The following is a 19,001-nucleotide window of genomic DNA, read 5'->3' as shown; positions in this document are numbered from 1 at the left end:
AAAACTAAAATGTCTTTTTAGAGTTCATAATTGTGCGGTAAAATTATAAAGAAAAGGCAGGTAGTGAATACCAGAAATCAGGATAGCTGCTGCTGGCCGGTGAGGGGTTAGATGGAGGAGGAGCACATGCGGTCACTCAGGGCTGTCAATCAAGGCCAGCGGCACAACTGGTGGGACCCAATGCAAAAATCTTCTTTCTTTCTTCCGTCGTCTCTCTCTCTCTCGACATGTCATGGTGTTTTCTAATTTGCTATTTAACGTCGCTCTCCCTTGGGTATAGCGATTCTTTTTGGTCAAAGGCAGACCCTCACAGGCAGCCGCGGCCTGACCCCCAACTCAGCGAGGGGCGGGGAGAGGGAGGGGCTGCGCACCACAGCGGTTACATCCTGCGTCAGCTCGGAGTGCTCAGGCCAGTGCAGAGATGGGCAAGGAGAGATCCGCCAGAACCCAGAAATTCAAAGATGAATGGTTAAGAATTTCATGATGATGATGAGCACTGAACCACAAGCAGAGTGGAGAGAGTAAGGGGTCGGAAGGGGTGGGCTTCTGAGCCTCTGCCCTGTGCCTCTGCGCTGTTTGCATGCCCAGAAAGCTGGCCCTGTTGACAATGTTCTATTTCTTGACCTGGGAAGTATTTATATAGATGCTTGTTTTACCAAAACTGCTTAAATTGGACATTTATGTTTTGTGCACTTTTTTGGTGTGCTTGCTGTATTTTAAACTAGGTAAAAGAAAGCATGGTATAAAACAGCATGATCCTTAGCTGCAATAAAATAGAATTATTCATGTATAGACATGTATATACTGGTATATGCATATAATTGTTTTTCTAGAAGGAAACACAGAACTTGCTAACATTGGTTGCTTTTAGGGACACAGATTTGGGGAGATGAGCGGAAATAGGCTTTTATTTTTCATATTGAAACTTTTTGTATTATTTGAATTTACCATTATGTTCATGTGAAGATTATGTACTAATTTGCATATTTTGAAATTAATTTATTTAATTGCTTATTTTGCAATAAAACCAGAAAAGTTCAATTATATTAAAAGCTTTAGAGGGAAGAAAGGCAGGGGAAAATGCTTTTCAAAGAATATTTTGAATCCTTTCAGAAAGCAAAGAATATTTTGATGATGTCAAAAACACTCTTATAATTTAGGTTTCATAAATCATTTTCCATATTGTCTATTGTGAGGTAAATTTACCATGAAGCTAATGGATGTAAGGTTCAGAGTCCCTTAAAAGGCTTGTATCTAATTTTACATTCATAATTCTGTATATTTTTCTTAAAGAAGACCCCTCAGATTATATAAACTTGAAGCTCCCCAAAACCTGATTCCAACCTTGACTGTGAATTATACTTAGAGCAAGAAATTATTACCTGCCCTGAATATGAGGAGTTTTAGACATAAACAATGATCCATGGTTGTTAAGAAAATTTCTTTGTAGGGAGGACAGATTCACTGAAGAGATACTTTAAATCTCAAATTTACATGTCACCTACTCCAGGAATGTTTTCTACTTCTCAGAGGTGAATCATTTCCTTCTGTGTGCTAAGTCTGTACTTTTCCTCTAATTTTATTGAGGTATGTGTCTTAGTCTGTCTAGGCTACTATAAAAAATAAATACCATAGAGTAGGTGGCTTATAAACAAAAGAAATTTATTTCTTACAGTTCTGGAGGGTGGGGAGTTCAAGATCAAGGTGCTGACCGGTTCATGGCTGGTGAGTGTCCACTTTCTGGTTGATAGATGGGCGTCTTCTCCCATGGATGGCAGGAGGAGTGAGGTTGCTCTCTAGAGCCTCTTTTCTGAGGGCACTAATCCCATTCCTGAGGGCTCCACCCTCATGGCCTAATCACCTCCCAAAGACCCTACCTTCAAATATTATCACACGAGGATTAGGTTTCAACATATGAATTTTGTGGGGACACAAACATTCAGTCTATAGCATGTATCATGTGCTTGTTAAGCTACCTGTGAGCTCCAAAATGGCTAGGACCCTCTCCCAATTATTTTTGTACCCCCAGAGCCTAGAAAAGATCCTAGCATGCAATAAATGAGTGACTGAAACTTCTAAAATTACTGTATTGTCTGTAAAGGAAGCATAGTCACAATTCGTCACTTCAGTAAAATTCATATGAAATTGATATATAACTATACCATACATGAACTGATTTGATCACATTTGCAGAAGGTAGACTATAAACTTTTAAGGGCAAGAACCAAACAATATTATAAATTATTTTAAATTATATAAAATTACAAAAAATATGAAAATCCAACATCCCAATATCACGTTTGCTTTAGACTGTTTTTAACAAATAAAAACTTACAAATGGAAACCACCTTTTAGCCATTCCCAGATACCATCCATTGGCCTCTCTCCTAAGAGATGACCACCACCTTGAAGCTGGTGTGTGTCCATTCTATCGATATAGTCTCATTTTTACTATTTAAGAAAATACATCTATAAACAGTATTATTCTGCGTTTTAATACTTCAAGCCAACAATATCTAAATACACATATAATGTGAGCCACATGTGTAGTTTTAAATGTTATAGTAGGCACATTTTGAAAAATGGGAACAGGTAAATTTTAATGTTTTATTTAACCCAGTATAGCCAAAATATAATCATTTGAACATGTAATCAATATAAAAAATGTTACTAAGCTAATCAATATTCTTTAAAAAAAGTCTGGTACTAAGTCTTTGAAATCCTGCTGGTAGTTTATACATACCGGCACATCACAGTTCAGATGCTAAATTTAGATTTCATAAAATTTAAGTTGAAAAAATAGATTCCTAACCAAGTTGTTCCAAACATATTTAAAAGTTTTCCAATAACTGAAATCAGTTTTAAAATTTTAAATGAATTAAAATTAACAGTTCAGTTTTTCAGTCACAATAACCACATTTCGAGTGCTAATATCCACATAAGGCTAGCAGACACACCGTTGGGCAGTGCAGCTTGAAAAGATAACACAAATACTCACCATTCAGCATCTTTCTTTTGCCCACTACATTTTTTTTTTCTTCCTTTGCTATATCCTAAAACATAAGTGCACAGATGGACTGAATGGCACTGAATTTCAGGGCAGATGACAGTTTACATTTTTAAAAATTCATCTATCAATAAGTTTACTCAGTAAATATAAAAGAACTTTAAAAAAAAACCCTACTGCTTTCTATCTTTGTTTAAACAATGGGATAGTTAAACAAGATATACGTACTGATAAATAATGACGCGCTGCAATTAGCAAAGGCGCAGCTTTCGTACTAGCCTCTCCCAACCTTCCACCCCGCCCTCCACACGCACGCACGCACACGTACACATGCACACGCGCGCGCACGCAGACACGTACACAGACACGCGCGCGCCGACGACGATCCCGGAGCTGCGCTTTCCCTGCGCTGTCGGTCGGGCGCGCGCCTTCGGGCTCCGGGAGCCCCAGGCTGACCGAGACTCGGAGGGGCTACACGTCCCTTTTAAATGCTATTAGACCGGCTCCCAGTTCCCTCGAGGAGAAAGCGGAGAGGCAGGGGGTGGAAGCGAAAAGCAGCCCCGTTAAGTCCACTTGTCAGCAGCTCCACCTCAAGAAGCGACAGTGTGCGCCCCGCAAGCCAGCGCGTTCCTCGCAGGGACAATGCGAGGATCTGGAGGCGGCCTCCAGCCCGACATCGGCCCCATCCCGGCGCCGAGGTCGGGACGCGCGTTTCCCCCCGGCAGGCGCCCTCACAGACAGTCTGGGGCGTCAGTCAGCGGAACTGCTATCAGATCCCGTGTGTTAGCTGCGGGACCTCCGGGACCCGAAAAATGCCAGGGCTTCTCCTCGGTCTGGGTTTCCCACAAAAACGTAGTCATACCAAAAACTTTTTCCACAGATACGAAAACAGCCCGAAACTGCTTTCCCACAAGCTCCCTCCCCTTCCCTCCTACTCCCGCCCCCCCGCGTTTTGTGCTTCGCCTCAGGAGTTGAGTAACCTCTTCGTATAAATTGCCAGCTCTGCAAAATTCAGTAGCTAAACACAGCCCAACTTCCCGGGAGAGACCAGAAGCCAGAAAACCTCGCAACCCCAAACACACGCCCCTGTTTTCGCCGTGTTTCACCCAAAAAAAAAAAAAGGCCCGACCCGCCTCCGCGCCATGAATGCTGGGATAAGTAGTTCCCCTAAACCGCGAAGCGCTGGGTCAGATTGGAGCTCAGGTTGGCTCCCCGGAAGAAAACTACAATTCCCGTGGTGCCATGCGACAGAGTGGAAGGGGCGGGACGGGCAAGGGCGCAACGCGCTTGCGCAGGTCGAGGGCCGGAGGGAGGCGGAGGCGCAGTGGTGTAACTGCTGAGGAGTCTCCTCCATGTGACAGTGAGCGGCGTCCCGGTTCCAGGCGACGCCAGATTCTGGTTCCCGACCCCAAGCCCCGTCCACTGTCCCGGCGCCAGCAGACACCGGCAGGCCGGGGGCCCACGGTGTTGTCCGGAGGCCGCGGGCGCAGAGTGAGTAGCCGCCGCCGGGCAGGTGCCTGAGGGACAGCCTAGACCCCGACGTCTCCCGAGAGGCGAGCGGCGCGGCGAGCGGGGCTTCTGTCAGCGCGTCTCCGCGAGCGCGGGGACATGAACGGCTTCACGCCCGAAGACATGAGCCGCGGCGGGGACGCGGCCGTCGTCATGGCCGCCGTGGTCGCCGCTGCTGCCGCCGCCGCCGCCGCCTCGGCTGGGAACGGGGCCGGCGCGGGCGCCGGGGCCGAGGTGCCGGGCGCCGGTGGGGTCTCGGCAGCGGGGCCCCCGGGAGCGGCCGGGCCGGGCCCGGGGCAGCTGTGCTGTCTGCGCGAGGACGGCGAGCGGTGCGGCCGGGCGGCGGGCAACGCCAGCTTCAGCAAGAGGATCCAGAAGAGCATCTCCCAGAAGAAGGTGAAGATCGAGCTGGATAAGAGCGTAAGTGACGGCGGGACGGGCCTGCCCTGCGCGCCCCGCGGGCGCTTGGGGAGTGGAGCAGACGGGACGTCGGTGGGGTGCGGGGCCCCCAGACCTGGGCGCAGCGCGAGCCCGTTCCGGCGTCTCTAGTAGGAAGGAAACAACAATGTGCTGCAACTCGGCCCTCCGCCCGCAGCCGACAGGCTCGCGCGCCACCTCACCCGCGCCCTGCCTCCCCCTCCTCCTCCGCGGAGGCCGGGGCGCGAAACAAAGGGGGCGGCCGAGCAGAGGGCCCGGAGTAGCTGTCCTGCAGCCCGGCGGCTCCTTGTGGAACGGAGGCGCCTTCTTTGTTTTGCTGCCCGAGCCGGCACTCGGCCCCGGGGAGTAGCTCCCCCGGTCTGGGGACAGTGGAGTGCTGGTAGGGCCTGACGCCGCGGGCGACAAGGATCCCGTTCCCCGTCCCGCGGGCGCGGGTGCAGGGGACGCCTGGCTGCGAGCCGAGCGGCCGTGTCAGCATCCCGGGCAGCCGCTCCCAACGTGGGGAGCGCGCAGCCTCTGCGGTTTTGCCCTCCGTTTGGCAGCCATCAGGGTTTCTTTCTTCGTCCTTTCGCACGTTTGTTCTTTTGACCGTCGCTGAGGTTTTTAGAAACGGCCATTTCCACTTACCGGAGCTCTGGGCGACGGTAATAAATAACAAGATGCCAGAACCGGCACACATTGTGCATCTTTTTAGCTTGCCCTTAGCTTAGAGGTTAATTTAAAAGCCTATTAGCTCAGTCCTCAATTGTTTTTTTTTTAAGGAGTAACTGCTAATGTACGAAACCCGGTATTTCAGATGTTACGGTACAGCTCTCAGAACTATGTAATTAAAGTTTTCTGCATATTCAGTTAGTTCCTCCGTCGTGTTCATGAGAAACTTTTCAGGTATACTTGAATAATTTCACATAGCTTTGGTTGGAAAAACGTATTACTGATAAATGCATTTATTTAATACGCAGAGAAGTTCATAGTTCAAATTTAAATTTAGGATGTGAAATCAGCAACTTATTTGTAAAAATGGATAGTTTTGTGCTCGATTATAATTTGAGTATTAAGTTAGCAAGGTTAGGAAGCATACATTACGGTATTTTAAAATGCTCTTTAAGTAGAGAAAATGCTATCAAATAGCAAAATTGTGAACAGCATCATTTTCCCCTTGTTAAAAAAAAAAAAACAGCATGACTGAACTAATCTAGTTCACCATCGCTGCAATTTGATGACAGAATCCAGACGGTAGGAATTTCTCGTTCTTCTCTGTGTCTCGCTTCCCTTATTGGCACCTCTCCCCGCCCCACCCCCAATCTTCTTAACAATATTACCAGACATGGTAGGTTTTAACTGGGTTCAGGACTGGAGTAGAAAGAAACGTGCGTTGTCTTAACAATGGCCTGTTTGGACTGTTTTTATTTTTAATAATTCACTGTTACATATTTTTAATACATAGACACATTTTACGGCAATCATAAGTAGTCTGTGAAACTTTTCTGTTTCAGGCAAGGCATCTTTACATTTGTGATTATCATAAAAACTTAATTCAGAGCGTTCGAAACAGAAGAAAGAGAAAAGGGAGTGATGATGATGGAGGAGATTCACCTGTTCAAGATATTGATACTCCAGAGGTAGGTGAAAGTTTTCGTATGTTAAATGTAAATCTTAAGTCCTCCATTCTGAAAGTTTTATTTAAAAAATATGAACAAATTTTAAAAATACTTAAAACATTTGAAAAATCTGAAAATGAAAGCAAAATTAAATATGGCCAGTTAACATGCAGTTACACAATTGGACTTGTTACAGTTTCAATTGACAACTCTTAGAGCTCTGTTGTCTTATAAGTTCTTTTTTTGGTCCCTGGTCTTTAATAATTATGCTCAAAAGATTGAAGTGTTTAATACATTTGTAGTTTTGATTATATAAAAGGCATTTTTAATAATGGAGTTAAGTTTTCATTGTGTTGAAATTGCATTGTTGTTATATATAACAAAGCTAAGTCTTTAACAAATGATATGTTAATTTTTTCCAGGTTGATTTATACCAATTACAGGTGAATACACTTAGGAGATACAAAAGACACTTCAAACTCCCAACCAGACCAGGACTTAATAAAGCACAGCTTGTGGAGGTATATATGAGTTTTAAGCTATTTAACCTTTAAATGAACCTGTTCATATAAAAAAGGGTCATTAAATGCTAATGACATTGTTAATGTAGCATATATAACAATACCTTTTATCAGGAGTTAGAAAAATCAAAGTTAGTAAAAAAAGCTATTGTGGAAGAAATGTTTGTCTACCACGTAGGAAATTCCTTTGTGTAATGACTACTCAATGGATTGTGTGCAGTTTTCTAAGCATCTTCCAATAATGACTTTCAGAAATAGTGAGTGAAAGGTTTTTTAATTCTCATTCTAGAAACCTGTTTTTTTTAAAATTCTATTTGTTAAGTAAACATTTATTGAACACCTAATTGAGGCTTAATAAAATAAATTAATAAACTTTGATGTCTTTGTTAGAATTTATTTTTTGAAGTTTTTGATGGAGTAGGTTTTACAGATAAGCCCCTAAACAGTATTCCCATACCTGGCTGATTTAACTATTTCAGAACTTGTCCTGGTTGATGTTAGTTTTATTTGAAGCACCCATGTTTTTACATCTAGAAGATGCAAAGACTTGTATCCAAGCTTTTACTTATAGTTTCTTGATATAGGACTTGTAGTACTTCAGTGAATTTTATAAAATTGAGTGTGTTTGTGTTCTCAGGAAATAATAGAGCCAAGAAATCTGTACATCATATTAAGATATTTATAGATTTATATGTTTGTACTTCAATCATATTTAAAAGAAAAATGCTTAACCTATTCGACAGGATATAAGTAAATATATAAATAAGTTTTCTTATATTCTTCAGCTTGAATTTAGTAATCCAACATTTTCTAAAATGTGCATATTGAATAAGATAGAAGATGAGTAGAATGCTTTTTAACATTAAGGTCCGGTATATTAAGGCTTTAGCCAGAGCTGCATCTTTCCTTCTTGCCTAGGCAACAAAAATCTAATTTTTCTTTAAATTTGATTTAAAAGATCACATCCTTTTTAGATTGTATAGTACATTAATATTAACATAAATATAGATATTGCCTGCCATGATGAAACTATATTGATATATATACAGTTTACTAATCAAGTGAAGGTACCTTTGTTTTGGGACAAATGAGAACTGAAGAAATGATTATTTTAAATGTTACATTTAAATGTATATATTTTTTAAATGCGGAAATCAAACTTGAAGTTTTTGATAATCTGATCTTCTTTTTAAAAAGTTAAATTATTTCTAGAGTTATTTTCTTTTTTAGAAATGAGAAATCCAAATAGTCACGAGTGTTATAACTTACTCAGAAATGCAGATATTTACAAATGATTCCAGAGTTGAGTGACTGTCCTCCTTAAGTCTCTTAATTATCTTTCTCTTTAAGAAGTTTTATCTTCTAGAATCTAAATATGCATATCAGCGCCCCAGTTTAGTCTATTATACTTCTATTCGTAGTTGCAGTGCACAGAATGAAAAGGCAAGAAAGCAGGTAAACATTCTTCAGTGGACATCCCTTTTTCCCTTCTCATTTTCCATCAATAATTTTTATTCAGAATAATTTTCAGGGAACCTTAACAAAAAATATTGCCAATGAATGAATGTAAGTTGTAGCAGACATATTTGTAAGATAATTCATGATTTGTTTCTATAGTACCAAAGCTTTTTCAACTTAATGTTTATCCTTTTTCCATAAGTAGAGACTAAACCATTATATGATGCATGTGGACTCCTACATTCTGTTCTGTTTCATTGATATTTGAAGTTTAAAAGTAAAACTACTTAAATCCTAATCTAGATCTCAGTTATAAAATTCAAAATAAGTAAAAGGAAATACACATTCTAATTAATGTATAGTTAATTGAGTGGGCCAAGGGATCCTTTGAAATCACACTATCTCTTGTTCACAATATCTTACTCTTATATGCTTTTCATCCTGTTGGTTCTTTGTTAAATTTAAATTTATTTTTAAAAGGAAATAGCTCTTACCATCACACATTTTCTTTTGATGACAGTATTTTTTACCTAGTTTATAAAATCTGTTAATATCTATAATTTAATTTCCTCAATTTTTTTTTTCTTTATAGATAGTTGGTTGCCACTTTAGGTCAATTCCAGTGAATGAAAAAGACACCTTAACATATTTCATCTACTCAGTGAAGAATGACAAGAACAAGTCAGATCTCAAGGTTGATAGTGGTGTTCACTAGGAGAGATGGAATTGAGAGTAAGACTTGGATGTTCATGTTAAGACTGCTTACTGCTTTTTCACATGTAGAAATGTTCCTTGTGTATTTTTTCTACAGAAGATTTTCTCTGGTTTTATTTTCTTTGTTTCTGAGTCTAATATTTAGTTGGAAACTCATGTAAAATGAGCTTTCCTAGATTAAAAAATATTTTAAATAAAGGTTATTACTATTATAGTTGCTTCAGTGTATTTATTTTGTGAAACTTGATTTTTATTTTAAACTGACTTTTATTTAGGGACCAGTATTAATTGAGATTTTAATGTGAAGATTATTTTGTTACCTTTTTTCTTTTTTTTAATTCTGAGGAACTAACAGAAGTAACAGATGTAGCACATTTGCTTTCTCTGGGACAGTCTGATTTGGAATTAAGGATATCCTAAATACTATTATTTTTTAAAGTGCTTTTTAGTACTAACAGGTTTGAAATATCAGGAAGAACAAATAGTTTAATGCCTGCCTCCTTCCAAAGAAGACGTGATGTGTCAGCAAAGGTAAACACAGTGCTGAAAATTGAAACCTGAACATAGAATTAAATAGTTTGTTGTTTCTTTAAATTTTGTTTTAGTGAAAAGGTATTTATATGGCACAAATATAGAAAGAACCTCTGCCCTGCCCCTTAATTTTCAGTCATGTTCTGTACTGTTTACACTGCAGATTAAAGCTAATAAATTGGAGAGATCTAGAAATCTAACAAGATCTTAAAATTTTGGTCATACATAGCTCTGACTTGAGTTCTATTTTATTTCCTTTTTATATTTCATTCTCTATCAGTTTTCTCTTAAATATTTTTAACCTCTGCTTTTCCTGAGATTGTATTATTTAACCAGGGTCTTAGAGTTACAAATCAAATTTATAGCTTGTGACATCAGAACAGAACAACAGTTTCAGTGAAGTGTTCTGAGATTGTGGTACAAATTTCAGGATGGAAATGGCCGAGACCATTAATGTAGCTCAGGATATCTCAAGGTTGACATTTGGGCCTGATAATTCTTTATTGTGGGAGGCTGTCCTTTGTGTTGTAGGTTTGGCAGACTCACCGGAGTCCACACACTAGAACCAGTAGAGCTCCAAAAGTGATAACCGAAAATATCTCTAGACATTGTCAAATGTCCCTGGTGGGGACAGAATCACCCCTGATTGGGAACTGCTATGTAGCCAAATTTAAAGAACATGCTGGTTCAAAAACAAAAAAAAAAGAGAACATACTGGTTCAATAGAAGGTGAGTCTTTGTATTTTTAACTGTTCTGAGTGTATTGACAGCTAGAAAATAATGGTGAACTCTAACGCTACTGGTCTTTGTTTTTGCTGTGACCATTTAAAGATTTACTTGCTACTTTATTGATGAGCCAGAGCTTGTAATAATTGGTATTACAGAAACCTCTGGTTTCCAGTACTCCAGAAATCTCCATGAGAAGTTTTTTTCTTAGCTGTATGAAGATGAACCACATAGCTACAAGATGTGGTGGTTTATTTGAAGAAAGTATTACCTCTATATTTTATATTTTTACCTAAATCTATAAAGACTTAGTTTTTCAATCGAAACTTGTCTGTAGGCTTATTTTTTCCTATAAAACCACACTCCATTCTTATGAAAAAAGCTTGAAATTATTTGCTGACATTAAAATGTATGTTTATGAATACAATGAATCAATGTTAGTTTCATAGAATTATGTGCATAAAATGTAGTTGTATAAAAAAGTGAAAAGAGTAAGAGTTGAGTGTTGATTATCCAGTGAAATTAAATCCTCGTTAGAGCAATTTAAAACATGAAAAATTGAGAACTTAAGAGCCTCCCCAAAGATGAGAGACTCAAGAAGCTGCAGTGTACAAGTTTTACATAAAAATTTTAATTCTTTGCTGTTGGGTTTTAAAAATTACGAGTTTAGTGGAAACCTTTTTACTTATCTATATCTGAACAAGAAAAAGTAAATCTCTATAAGTATATGGTTTACTTTTAATATTAGAGCACCAGGAAAAGAATCCAAGTTTGACTACCATTGGAGTAGAATGTGTAGCAGCAGCTCAAGAAATAAGTTATTTGGTAACTACCTTTTACTGGATAATTTAGCAAAAGGCTAAAAATTAATGTCTGAAATAAATTTCTTTAAGAAAGTAAGCTCTATTATTTCTACATAAAGTTTTTTATTTAATTGATGTTAGCCTTTAATACAATTTGGTAGTATTTAGTGTATTCACAATGTTGTGCAACCACCAGAGCTCTATTTTAAAAACTTTTCCTTACCCCATAGAAACACTGATAAGTAACTACTCCCAATTCCACCTCTTCCCATCCCCTGATAACCTCTAATCTTTCTGTTTCTATGGACTTGCCTATTATGGATATATCATGTAAAGGGAATCATACAGTACATGTCCTTTTGTTTCTGGATTTTTTTTGCTTTAATACTTTCAAGGTTTATCTAAATTGCAGCATATATTAGTACTTTTTGCTTTTTATGGCTGAATAACAGTCCATTGTGTGAATTTGTTTTTCCAGTCATCCATTGATTGGAAAATGTGTTTTTCACAATTTGTTTTTCCAATTTGTTTTTCCAATCACATTTGGAAAGTCACAATTTGTTTTTCCAATCATCCATTGATGGACATTTAGATATTTGGATTTCCACCTTTGGCTATTATGAATAATGCTGCTATAAACATTCGTGTACAAGTTTCTGTGTGGACATGTCTTCCTTTTTCTTGGATATATATCTAGGAGTGGAGTTGCTGAGTCACATGGTAATTCTGTAACATTTTGAGGAACCTCCAAACTTTTCCATAGTGGCTGTATCATTGTACAGTCCTAACAGCTGTTTCTCCAAATTGCTAATACTTGTATTTCCTTTTTTTTTTTTTTTTATTAAAGCCATCCTACTAGGTGCGAAGTGGTATCTCACTGTGGTTTTGATTCACATTTCTTTTCAGTTCCTTTGTTCATTTTTAAATTGGGTGGTTTTTGTCGTTGCTGAGTTGCAGGAGTTCTTTTTTTTTTTTGCGGTACGCGGGCCTCTCACTGTTGTGGCCTCTCCCGTTGCAGAGCACAAGCTCCACACGCGCAGGCTCAGCAGCCATGGCTCACGGGCCCAGCCGCTCCGCGGCATGTGGGATCTTCCCAGACCGGGGGCACGAACCTGTGTCCCCTGCATCGGCAGGCGGACTCTCAACCACTGCGCCACCAGGGAAGCCCCTGTAGGAGTTCTTTATTCTAGGTATTGATTCTACATCCAATATATGATTTACAAATATTTTCTCCCATTCTGTAGATTGCCTTTTCACATTCTTGTTAATGTTCTTTGATGCATCAAAGTTTAAAATTTTTATTTAGTACAATTAATTTTTTTCTTTTGTTGCTTATACTTTTGGTGTCAAGCCTAAGAATCCATTGCCAAATCCAATGTTATAAAGATTAGCCCATATGTTTTTTCTAGGAATTTTATAGTTTTAGCTCTTAAATTTAGGGCATTGACCCATTTTGAGTCAATTTTTGTATATGGAGTGAGGTAGAGTTCCAGCTTCATTCTTTTGAATGAGGTTATCCAGTTCCAGCAGTATTTGTTGAAGAGACTGTTTTTTCCCCACTGAATGGTCTTGGCACCTTTGTCAAAAATCAATTTGCCATAGATGTTTTGTTTTATTTCTATATTCTCAATTCTGTTCCTTTGGCCTATATTTCTATTAAGCCAGTACCATACACATTTGACTACTGTAGCCTTGTAGTAGGTTTTAAAATCAGAAGGTTTGAGTCCTCCCAGTTTGTTTTTCTTTTTCAGTATTGTTTAGGATATTTGGGGCCCCTTGCAGTTCCATATGAATTTGAGGATTGGCTTTTCTATTTCTGGGAAAAAAAAAAAGACCATTAGAATTTTGATGAGGCTTGTACTGAATCTGTAGATCGCTTGACAGTTGCCATCTTAAAAATGTTAAGTATTTCAATCAGTGACCATGGATTATCTTTCCATTACTTTTAGGTCTTCTTTAATTTCTTTCTGTAATGTTTTGTAGTTTCCAATGTACAGGTCTTTCACCTCTTTGGTTAAATTTATTCATGATATTTTATCCTTTTTGATGTTATTATAAATGGAATTGTTTTATTAATATCTTTTTTTGGATTGTTCCTTACTGGTGTATAAAACACTGATTATTGTGTGTTGACCCTGCTGAATTCATTTATTAGCTCTAGTAGTATTTTTGTGGATTTTATGATATTTTCTATATATGGAATCATGTTATCTTTAAATAGAGATAATTTTACTTCTTCCTTTTTAATTTGGATGCCTTTTATTTATTTTTCTTGCCAAATTGCTCTGACTAGGACTTACAGTACAATGTTGAGTAGTAGGGATGAAAACAGGCATCCTTGTCTTTTTCTTTATCTTATGAAGGCAGCTTTCAGTCTTTCACCATTGAGTATAATGTTAATTGTGGATATATCGAAAATGCTCTTTATTTTATTAAGGAAGTTTCCTTCTATTCTTAGTTTGCTGAGTTTTTTAATCATGAAAGGGTGTTGAATTTTGTCAAATACTTTTTCTATAACTATTGAAGTAATCATGTTTTCCTCCCCTTTGTTCTGTTAATTTAGTGTATTACATTGAATTGTTTTCTTTGGTTGAACCACCCTTGCATTCCTGGGATAAATATCACTTGGTTATGGTGTATAATCCTTTTAGTGTGCTGTTGGGTTTGGTTTGTTAGTATTTTGTTGAAGATTTTTACATCTATATTCATAAGGGATATTGTTCTATATTTTCTTCTGCTGTCTTTATCTGACTTTGTTATCAGGATAATGCTGGCCTCATTGAATGTGTTAGAAAGTGTTCTCTCTTTTTCTATTTTTTGGAAAAATTTGAATAGGAGTGATGTTAATTTATCTTTTATCTTTTTGAATTCGCTAGCAAAACCATCTGGTCCGGGACATTTCTTTGATAGAAAATTTTTGATTATTCATTCAATCTCTTTACTTATTATAGGGCAGTTGAGGTTTTCTATTTATTCTTGAGTCAGCTTTGGTAATTTTGTGTTTCTAGGAATTTGTCCATTTCATCTATTTTATTCAATTTGTCATACAATTGTTCATAGTGTTCTCTTATAATACTTTTAATTTCTGTAAGGTTGGTTGTAATGTCCCTGCTTTTATTTGTAATTTTAGTTATATGTACTTTCTCTCTCTCTTTTTTTTTTTTAGTAGTCTAGCTGAGGGTTTGTTAATTTTGCTGATATTTTATTTGGTTTCATTGATTTTTTTTTTTTTTTTTTTTGGGCTGCATTGGGTCTTCATTGCACATGGGCTTTCTCTAGTTGTGGTGAGTGGGGCTACTTTTCATTGCGCTGGGCAGGCTTCTCATTGCAGTGGCTTCTCTTGTTGTGGAGCATGGACTCTAGGTGCGTGGGCTTCAGTATTTGTGGCACATGGGCTCAGTAGTTGTGGCTCATGGGCTCTAGAGCGCAGGCTCAGTAGTTGTGGCATGCAGGCTTAGTTGCTCTGCAGCATATGGGATCTTCCCGGACCGGGGATTGAACCCGTGTCCCCTGCATTGGCAGGCGGATTCTTAACCACTGCACCACCAGGGAAGTCCCTCTAGTTTCTTAAGGTGCAAAGTTCAGTTGATTTGAGATCTTTCTTCTGTATTAATGTATATGTTTGCAGCTATAAATTTCTCTCTGAGTACTTCTTTTGCTGCATCCCATAAGTTTGGTATGTTTTATTTTTGTTTTCATTCATCTCAAAGTATTTTCTGACTTTCCTGTTTCTTTCTTCTTTGACTCATTGGTTGTTAAGGATGCATTGTTTAATTTCCACATATTTGTGGATTTTCCTGTTTTTCTTCTGTTATTGATTTCTAGCTTCATTCCATTATGGTTAGAGAAGATAGTTTGTATAATTTCAATTTTTTTAATTTATGGAAAATTGTTTTATGGGCTAACAGACTATCCTGAAGAATGTTCCATGTGCACTTGAGAAGAATGTGTCTTCTGCTATTGTTGGGTGAAGTGTTCTGTATATGTCTGTTAGGTCTAGATGGTTTAGAGTATTGTTCAAGTCCTCTGTTTCCTTTTTAATCTTCTGTCTAGATGTCTATCCATTATTTAAAGTAAAGTATTGAGACCTCTACTATTATTGTAGAACTATTTCTCCTTTCAGTTCTGTCAGTGTTTCCTTCATATATTTTCTGGCTCTGTTGTTTGGTGCATATATATCTATAATTTTTATATCTTGTTGTGGATTGACCCTTTTAACTATAAAATGTCTTTCCTTGTCTCTTGTACAATTTTTTTAATCTAAAATCTGTATTGTCTGATATTTGTATAGCCATGCCAGCCAGCTCTCTTTTAGCTGCTGTTTTTATGGATTTACATAGTTTTGATAGCGAAATTCAGATTATGATCTAGGCAAGTGATGGTGGTTCAAAATAAATTTTTGTCATGTTATTGCTTATTTATTTAACTGGAGTTAGTTTAAAAGTGTCAAGAAATGTCTTATATGCATATATATATTTTTTAAGTGTGTGTACTGTTTACTATAGAATTTATTCTTTGGGGATTAGGATATTTCTTATATTTCTTTGTAGCTAAAAGCTGATACTATAAACTTTAGTTTACTATATGCATCATGTCCCAGTTGCATTTATAGTCTACATAGTCAACTATAGTTCTCAATCATATTAATTGCTACTAGATTATCATATATGTGTTTGTGTGTGTGTGTATTGTATGTGTGTGTATTCCCTTTAATGTATATTTAAAGTAGACATCAAGTCAGTTTTATACCCATAGTACCCAACAGACTTACGTTCTGACTTCTAAAACTCTGGAAATGGAGATCACATATACTTCTTTCGTTGAAAATTTACTATAGGTTTTTATTTGTAAAATTCTGAGAGTGTATTGGCTACATGTATGGCATGCATTTCTCTCCAGGTATACCACTATACCAAGTTGAGCACATTTTGGTGATACCATTCTATAGAAGTAAATTGAGGAAGCTAATTCAATGTTAATTTACTATACTTTTCTAATATCAGTTTCTCTTTAATTCTTTGACAGAAAAATTTAGGTTTAGGTGGTTAATGCAGTATGATTTAGAAATATATGAATTTGATGATTTTTTCCTTTTGGGAAAATTATTTTAAAGCCCATAGTATTTTACTGGTAAGATTATTTACATTTTAAAAGTACCTGTCATAATACTTTGCTAAGACAATTTATTATTGAAAGAACTCATGTATATTTCTGGGCAATTATAAGGAAGTTAAGGTTGCAGAATGAGCTGTGAATGTTCTTACCTGTCCTCTCCCTCTAAGAGTTGTTGCTCATTGTTTTGTTTCTCCATGTTGCTTCCAATTCTCTAATAATCCTTTAGGATTAGTACCTAATCCCAGTAAACAAAAATATTCAAGGAGTCCCTATGGATTATGATGAGGAAAAGAAAAATTTTATCAAGAAGAGATGAGCTATTAGTAAGTATTACTGTCAACTTTGTGCTCAGCACCATGGAATTCATAGTAAGAACAAGAATATAGAAAGTCAAAGATAAAAATACAGAAATTGTTATTCATTTAAGCATTTAACATATATGAGCTATCTGAAATGTACTTGTCGCATACAAGTAAAAGTTTGCTTTCCTAAAAAGGAAATAGATTATCTGATGCTATTAAATAAAGCAGTGGTTAAGACTCTAGATGCTAGAGGAAAACTGTCATATTCAAAACCTGGCTTTACTGCTCTGATAATGTAACTTAATATGAGCTACTTAATCTCTAAGCCTTGGCATTTTTGTCCATAGAACAGGGATTGTGATAGTACCTACCTCGTTCAGTTGAAACACAGTGTTTACCACAATAGTACATTTTTAATAAAAGCTTAGTTGTCTTGTAGCTAAAAGCTATTGAAAAAAATAAGGATCTATTCATTAAATGACTGAATGAGATGTTTGCTTTTAAAAACATATTGATCAAGTCAGAAAAGGTTGCATAGGTAAATTGTGTGAACATTCATGTTTTTATATTTATTTGGTAAAACATATTGACCAAGTCAGAAAAAGTTGTATAAGGTACATTGTGTGAACATTCACATTTTACATTTATTTGGTAATTTACATAAAAAACAGTGTGTGCTTCTATAATGCATTCATTTCTAAAAGAATGTAATGCAATTTGATATTACAAGTTATTTCCAGAAAGGAGAGAATATGAAGAATAGTCATAATCTATAAAATTCCATTTATTAAATATTTAGCTTTTTTCCAAATACTATTTTTCTCATCATGTTTTGAGTGCAGTAATAAGGGAATATTTAGTAAAAAGCCATTGTTGAATTGCCTTGGTTTTTTCCTCCCTCAAAGAGAGACTATACCAAGTAGAAAATGTACTGGTGATTTTCTTTATTTACCTATTCTATGCACTGTTTCAGAAAGGATATAAGACTTCTGTTATTGTGTTAGTTTGACTTTAATACCTGTCAATTCAGTGAAGGAAAAAAAAGCTCAATCAAATCATATACTATGTTGATAAAACAATATATTTGAGTTTTTTTAAAACAATTCCACTTCTTCATGCCTTTTTGTAGAAGTCATACTATTTGAAAACATGTTCTGACTTATGTTTTTGCAGCTTTTAAGAGGAACTGAATTCTGATTACCTCAAAATTGTTTTGTTTAGCCCAGTAACACCTATTGAACACTGAAACTGTTCTGGGTGTGGTCTCGAGAAACAGATCAGGGACCTCCAAGGATGTATTTCAGTGAAACAATGTCACTGTAACTCAAAATGGTTATCTCCTAGATTTACTACAAGTGTGGTGCTTCTCAAACGTTTCCCCACAGCAGTACTTTGTATAGCACCCTACACTTCTCCTTTGTAGCAGCAGGCTTCACATTTATAAATATTTGTAATGATTACAGTTTTGTTAGAATACAAGTTCCAAGAGGAGAAGTCCATCTTATTCATTACTACATCCCCAAATCTTAATAACAGCTGGCACTTAGCGAGTATCTAATAAATTTTTATAGCATGAAGGACTTTCTGAAATTAATTCTGTTGGCTACTCGTCAGTACACACCTCCAAAGGTGTGGAGCATAGTCCAAAACTGCCTCTAACACCCAGAAAATATCTTTGAAGGCATCTGTTTTATTTACCTTTAAAATTCATGTGACTTTAAATTCTGATCCATTACATGTTTCTTTTAATGTGTTTTGTTATTCCCAAGAAAAATGGACACGTCAGGGGTATGTAGCATAGTTTTAAGGATACAACTATGTGAGTGTTTTGGAACTGGAACTGTCTTCAAAGTCTGTCTTGAGTTTTAGCAAATACCTTAAACTTGAGTTAGCATCTGAAAAGTGGGTTTAAGAATACTTATCTTGATGATTTTGTGGTTTTTTAAGACAGCAAAATGCAAATGTGCTTAAAGTACTTGGCATACATAGTATATACTCAAATATTGGCTCCCTTTTCCCCCTCTTACTAGAAAACTTCTAGTTTCCCTTCCGAGAACCTCAATTTATCTCTGGTTCTTTTCATTAAGTATACATGATCTGTCAGGAACTGAAAGTATTCTCCATCTTTGAGCCAGGGTTATGGCTCTTCCTCTGAGGGACAGAATTCTTTTACTGAGCACAGTGAACACCTTGTAGATGAAAATTTTCTAGTCAAAAATTTTAAACAATTTCCACAGAGAAAAATTAAATGGAATTTTTATTACTGCTAATTTAACACA

The 19,001-nt window shown here is 37.2% G+C and overlaps 1 protein-coding gene across 13 annotated transcripts in view; it reads left to right on the top strand.

Annotated features, from left to right (window-relative positions):
• The first annotated feature begins 4,308 nt into the window (after positions 1 to 4,308).
• SAP30 (Sin3A associated protein 30) overlaps positions 4,309 to 19,001 on the top strand; it is a 115,647-nt gene continuing 100,954 nt past the window's right edge. For 6 of the 13 annotated variants that reach the window (XM_070045824.1, XM_070045825.1, XM_070045823.1 and 3 more), the window contains exons 1-5: positions 4,309 to 4,936; positions 6,448 to 6,573; positions 6,975 to 7,073; positions 9,124 to 10,505; positions 16,647 to 16,743. In XM_070045824.1, the coding sequence (XP_069901925.1) occupies positions 4,616 to 4,936; positions 6,448 to 6,573; positions 6,975 to 7,073; positions 9,124 to 9,246 (669 nt within the window). In that variant the 5' untranslated portion in view covers positions 4,309 to 4,615 and the 3' untranslated portion in view covers positions 9,247 to 10,505; positions 16,647 to 16,743. Of the gene's footprint in view, positions 4,937 to 6,447; positions 6,574 to 6,974; positions 7,074 to 8,494; positions 8,529 to 9,123; positions 10,506 to 12,323; positions 12,496 to 16,646; positions 16,744 to 19,001 lie in introns of those variants that run through there. The other 7 variants (XM_070045827.1, XM_070045828.1, XM_070045829.1 and 4 more) reach the window with 4 other exon arrangements.

Source organism: Globicephala melas, chromosome 6 (assembly GCF_963455315.2).
Source record: "Globicephala melas chromosome 6, mGloMel1.2, whole genome shotgun sequence".
NCBI lineage: Eukaryota > Metazoa > Chordata > Mammalia > Artiodactyla > Delphinidae > Globicephala > Globicephala melas.
The sequence above is the reverse complement of the archived record's forward strand: the minus strand, read 5'-3'. Positions and strand labels throughout refer to the sequence as shown.